This window comes from Tupaia chinensis, unplaced genomic scaffold (genome assembly GCF_000334495.1).
Source record: "Tupaia chinensis unplaced genomic scaffold, TupChi_1.0 Scaffold000095_1, whole genome shotgun sequence".
In the NCBI taxonomy this organism is placed as follows: domain Eukaryota; kingdom Metazoa; phylum Chordata; class Mammalia; order Scandentia; family Tupaiidae; genus Tupaia; species Tupaia belangeri.
Genome location: NW_006159557.1, coordinates 1,081,846 through 1,088,218, shown reverse-complemented (window position 1 = coordinate 1,088,218; position 6,373 = coordinate 1,081,846). Strand labels below are relative to the sequence as shown.

Below are 6,373 nucleotides of genomic sequence, written 5' to 3'. Positions count from 1 at the left end.
AAGATATCATCTTCAATGCTCAATCTCAAGTACTGTGTTCCTCAACAGGCCTGTTCTTAGTCTTGTAAGTACCAAGTAACTTATATCCAGAGAATATATGTGCATCCCAGAGAAAAAGAGACAGAGAGAGAGAGAATATTGGCCAATGGCATGGGCATGCTGCCATCCTTTTTTCTCCATTCCTCCTTCCCATCAAGATTTTGGGCATGCACACACACACACACACACACACACACACATGTGCACGTGCGCACACACACTCTCCAGGTGCTTTCAAGCCATGGGTTCTGGGATCCAAACTTTGGTCAGCTGTTAAGTGAGTGGGATCCCTGCTGTGCAACAGAGTCAGAGCATCAACTTGAACTTATAAAGTCAGCATAGTAAAATACTTTTTAAAAAATTGCTTAACATATGGAAGATTCCTCTTAAGACTTTTTTTCCACATTCACCTCTTCTTGTTTAATTTCTTCTTTTTTTTTCCCCTTTAATCATCGTATGTTTTTACAGCATATAATGTGGGTTCTAAAGCATAAATGCATTGTATGTGAAGCAAGTGAAAGAATTTTGATCCCCTCACAGAAGTAAAATAAATATGGTTATGAGAGGCTGGGATGGGGAAGGGCGAAGGGATGCTGGAGAAGGGCTGTTCAAGGAGTACAGCTACGATTGGAGGAGTGAGCTTAGTGCTCCCTTGCACACTCGGGTGACTGTATTCAGCGACAATATAGTGCATAGCTCATAATTGCTACAAAAGAGGATTTTGAATATTCTCACCACAAAAAAAGAGATAAGTATCTGAGAGAATGGATATGCTAATTACGTCCATCTCATCATTACACAATGTATACATGTTTCAAAATGTCACACTCTACCCCTAAGTATGTACAATTATATAGCCACTAAAAATAAGATAAAATGTGGGCCATCCAGTGGTGTGGAATTAAAGCACTGGATACCACATGGCTGACTGTGCGGTTCAAGTCCTAGAACCTGTGGCTTGAAAATCACGCCAGGAATGTGTGTGTACATGCCCAAAATCACAAGAGGAGACTAGAGGAGAGGGATTGTGGTATAGTTATCCCCCTTAAGGAGTGATTTCTTACTTTTTCTCTCCCTCTCTTCTCTCTCTCTCTCTCTCTCTCTCTCTCCCTCTCTTTCTCTCTCCTGTGAGTGCATGTGCCCTATAACTGAACTAAAATAAAAATTAAATTAAATGAAAGATTTTGATCACCAAAAATGTGTTCCATACCTAAAAAGATAATCAAGATGCTTTTCTAGACAGAGATTTAAATATTTCATATTATTTCACTTTGTCAGATCCTCCTTTAGCCTTCCTATCTTTGATTTAAGTAGCAAATACATATTGAACCTGTGTAGCAATAGCGAAAGAAAAGCTGTGGAGATATGTGAGAATGCAGACGAGACTGGCTCTAAGAAATGTCTAGTCCAATGGAAGGCTTAGACGAGTAAGTGGATAACAGAGACTTACTCTCAGAGTGTATAGGAAGAGAATCCCCATTCAGTAATGTCAAAGATTCCTTTATGAAAATGATTTTTGGGCACATAAATTTATGTCAGGTTACAATGGAATATTATTCAGCCTTAAAAATGGATGAATTTCTGGCATATGTTACCACAATAAAAAAAAGAATCAAGAACAAAAATCCTCTTAGGAATGAGATCAATGTTCTATTTGTTCTCTAGTTTTCCCTGCTGTAAACTAGAAATGGGCATTTTCATGTCTTTCAGAGGGAGGATAAGCTATTTTGAAGCCACTAGTTAGTGACATTTAGTGACACTATAGCAATTTTATGCATACTTAAGTAGAACAGTCCGTGATAGTTTACCTAAGGAATCTAGAATGCTGTCACCTTAGGATATGATTGTGATTGGAATACCAAATGTACCTCTGCTCTTTGTTTCTCAGCAGATAAATCCAGAAGTTGTTTCTACACGATCTAAATCATCTTACAGAACACACAACCTTTCCATAGGGTTTTATGTAGTAAGAGGTGCCAAATAACTGGCTGTCAAGGAATGCCTGACCCTTGGATGGTATTGCCTGGTTTCCATTCTGCCGGTAGTTATGAGACAAAAACAAGCCAAGGAAAGCTTATTTCTGACTTGTTTTACCATTCATAAGACTAGGCGGACACTCTTGCTCCTCTGGACGGCGTAATGCTGTGATTTACACAGGCATTTCCAACACGCATGGAAATGCAGGGAGGGAGCTGAAAGGCACCCCGTCTGGTGCAGCTTTTTGAGGACACTGCAATTGGAGGAGCAGCAAAGCCTAGGGGCTGGTCTTATAAACAGGGTTGTTTGGTCTGAGGCTTTTCAAAGACGTTGTTCGCCTTGAGGAGGTCACAGATAAGTGACCTAGAAGAGGTCATGAAAGTATCAGTACTTACTATTCTACTTCAAAATGTGGAGGAAGGAAAATATAAACTACCAAACCTTTAAGACTGTCTTGCATGCTTACGTCTAACTTAACAACATCTATGAATAGTAACGCCATGGTTTAAAATAGAGACTTATTTACTGGTAAGATGTAATAGTATAGGGGAACGTTAATACTTCCGAGGGAAATGGGATCCTCATAAGATGACATTATTTCATAAAAATTGATAAGAATGCCAGCATCATAGTTGTTACCCAGTGAGCAGCTAAAAATGAAAGTGATATCTCAAATGACAAATCAGAATTTTTTTTTTTTTAATATCAGAGCAGAATACAAGCCAGAGAAACTTCCTTCTCATTCCTTCGAGGTTGACCATGAAGATGCTGATAAGGATGAAGTAAGTAAATGGTTGAAAGTGAAACATTTAAAACATGAGGACAGTGAGTTCCTGTCTTACACTGGAGTGTTTCACATTCTGGCCAGCTTTTTACAAGCTGCAGTAACTGTGTTCAGGCTTTTAGTCAACATGAATCACATTTGTTTTGAAATTGAACAGAATTATTTAAGATGAGTCAAAGAAGAAAGGGGAGTCTTGTTTTTAAGTGCAATGTCTAAGATCTGGGATCCACAAACAATGACTTGATGCTAACGATGTCTTTTGTATAGGACACCACTTCCCACTCATCTTCCAAGGGTGGTGGGGGAGCAGGGGGAACTGGAGTTTTCAAGTCTGGCTGGCTCTACAAGGGGAATTTTAACAGCACCGTGAACAATACTGTTACCGTTCGGGTAAGGAGACTTCAACACTCGTCTTTGTTTCTGTCACCTTTCTTGACATCCCCTCCTTCGGTCACAGCATGGAGGAGAGCCATTTGCATTGACTTTATGTTTCATGTAATATTTTATTTATGAGGAAGTAGGATGTTCTTATCTTGAATAGCTCTGGTCTAGATATAAGGTACTCCTGAAGGAATTAGAAAAATTCCAATTTTCATGAGTGATAGCACTTTGCAACTTCAACTACCTTCTTATATCGTTTCCTTTCTTTTAGTCATTCAAAAAACGCTACTTCCAACTGACTCAGCTGCCAGATAACTCCTACATTATGAATTTTTACAAAGATGAAAAAATATCCAAAGAACCCAAAGGCTGCATCTTTTTGGATTCTTGTACAGGTGTGGTACAGGTAAGGCAGAACCACGTTTTGGGTTTTATTTTTTTAATTGAGAAATATAGTTAAAAATATTTATGACCCTCAGATAAGTCAAGAACTGTTCTAGATTTTAAAGATTCAGTGAAGAAACAAAGATTTCTGCTTCCACAAAACTTACTGTCAATAAATAAAGAAAAATGAGAAACAGGCAAAGAAATAAACAGCATGAAATCAATTGGCAAAATTCTCAACAAAGAAACAGGGCAACAGAAAGGGGACAGATTGGGGGGTGAGGTTGAAAAGGAATATTAATGTTCAAGAAGTAAGAAAAGCATTTTCTTTTTTTGAGAGATTTTTGCTATAGGGTGTGTGCTCTCTAGAAAGACAGAGAGCAAGAAATTCCCCCCCCCCCAGGGGGGATGGCTATGCTGCAATCCTTTCTCCTCCATTCTCCTCTTGGAATCTTGGGCAAGGACGCACACGTGCCTAGTGTGAGTTTAAACCACTGGATACGGGACTCAAACTGCTATCGACTATATGGGAGTCCAGCAACATAGCCATTATGCCAACTGCTGGCCCCAAGAAAAGCATTTTCAAGGAGACTGTTTGATATATGGACTAAAGAATGAACAGGGACAGCAAGTGTACAGGTCTGGATAAAAGAGAGTCTGATATGTTCAAGAAGAGGACAATGACCACCTGTGTGGCTGTAGTACAGAGAACCACTGGGCTAAAGAAATTCAGTATGGTAGGGGACCAGCAGGTGGTGTAATGGTTGCTAGACTCCCACATAGTCAACCATGGTTCGAGTCCCAAAGCTGGCAGCTTAAAACTTACACCGGGCACGTGCGTATGCATTTCTGAAGTTCCGAGAGGAGAATGGAGGAGAAGGGATTGTAGTGTGGCCATCCTCCCTGGGGGTTGATTTCTCACTTTTTGTCTCTGTGTCTCTCTCTGTCTCTTCCTCCTGCTGTCTCTCCAGCAAGCACACATGCCCTATAGCAAAAATCTCTCACAAAAAAAAAAAAAGAAAAAGAAATTAAGTATGGTAATATTATGTAAATTGTATAGCTCAAAGTATGCACTTCATAAATGTTACCTTTATAATTAGGTAATGATGAAGTGGTAAATTTACAATGTGCATACACACACATCTTTCTTCTAAACGGAGATTTTCTTCAAAGAGAAGAATTGCATTGAGACTCAAGAGTTAAATTTCAGAAACAGACATATTGTTTTTAACAAAAATTGCTCTTCCACACACTCTTGGTCTTCACTTTACTGTCTGTAGTATTCAGTTTGACATGGACCACAATACCAAAGAACTGCGGAATGACTTCATAGACTTCATGTAGACATCATACATTCATAATACTTATCCTTTCTACTTTGATGAATAGCTATTCTTAGTCCCTCTTTTGTAAAACTTGAAGCAATTATGTATTTGTTAAAATAATCTCCCCTTAGATTTCACAGAAAGACTCTGGCTCACTGAGATTGAGGACTCTTGATTCTGGTCACAGCCCACAAGAGCAGTACTTTGTCTTGTCATCAACCCTCGGGCACTCCTCTGTTGATAGCTGGTTGCCTCGCTGAGATTACCTCTTGCACCACTACTTGGATATGTGGACACAAGGAGAGGTCTTCCCAGTCACTTAGTCCTGGCCTATTTCTGACCAGTTCAGCTGTTAAAATCTGGAATTCCTCCAGAAAGTAATAAGGCCGAACTTTAAAAGGAAAGAATTAATTACGTGTTGCTGAGCACTCCACTAGAAGTGAGAGATAATTGCATTTTAACACAGATGCCAACTTTCCATATGGAAAGGGCAATAAGGATCTTAATGGAGGGTGGAGATAGTTTTCTATTGTTGGTCATGAAGGAGACGGTGACCTTAGAAACATGAAGTAAAACTTTTAGCAATAGATTAAAGATTAATACCTATATTTTATAGACATTGAGCTAAAAATTTAAAGTATTTTCTTTTCTAATTGCATTTTAAAGCTTGCTCTGGCAAACAAGTCAACATTTTTTAAAATTATTTATTTAATTTTTATTTATCATTATTATTATTTTTTAGTTTGCTACAGTGCTCATGCACTCACTCACCAAAGAGAGACTGATACAGAGAGAGATAGAAAAAGTGAGAAAGCAGACCACTAGGTCCAGGACTCCAAATGGGGTTGGCCATGTAGGAGTCTAGCGCCTAACCATCATGCCACCTGCTGGCCCCAACAAGTCCCATTTTTTAAGACACATCATTGTGGTCCATTTGTCATAGACAATAAGTTTGCAGAGATGCAGTTTAATGTCATGTCTGTCTTCCTCAGAGTCCTAGAGGTCACTTTTCCACAAACATTTTAGTGTTCTATTCTGATCCTACACTATAGGAGCTCTTCTCCAGCATCTCTTCAGTAGTTTTTCAAATTTGGTTATTGATTTCACAAGTAAGAGAGAGAGAGACAGCACCCCCCGCAACAGGGTCTTGATGCCGTCATCCACCCTCTGGTTTAGTCAGACGGGATCGTGGGCGCACACATGCCTGGTGTACTTAGGAAGGTCTCTGGATGCACACCTGCAACCTTCTGCCTCGCAGAGCATTGCATTTGCCTGCCGTGCCGCCATCCACCTCCTGCATCATTTCTTCCTGTGTTTCACTCTCTGCTTCAACATTGCTTTGTAGAGGAAAGTGCAAGCTTCAGACTCAGGCAGATCAGCTTTCTAATCCTGGTTTTTCCATTTACTATCCTGGAATTACTCAGCCTTTATGATCTCATATGCAAAGCTAGAATAAATGTACCAGTGTGTGAAAAAGATCTGG

At 39.6% G+C, this 6,373-nt stretch overlaps 1 protein-coding gene across 5 annotated transcripts in view; it reads left to right on the top strand.

The window, feature by feature from the left end:
* Positions 1 to 6,373, top strand: part of DOCK10 (dedicator of cytokinesis 10) — a 262,391-nt gene that overhangs the window by 127,513 nt on the left and 128,505 nt on the right. For all 5 annotated transcript variants that reach the window (XM_027769882.1, XM_006143303.3, XM_027769880.1 and 2 more), the window contains exons 5-7: positions 2,726 to 2,798; positions 3,068 to 3,190; positions 3,453 to 3,587. In XM_027769882.1, the coding sequence (XP_027625683.1) occupies positions 2,726 to 2,798; positions 3,068 to 3,190; positions 3,453 to 3,587 (331 nt within the window). The remainder of the gene's footprint in view (positions 1 to 2,725; positions 2,799 to 3,067; positions 3,191 to 3,452; positions 3,588 to 6,373) is intronic.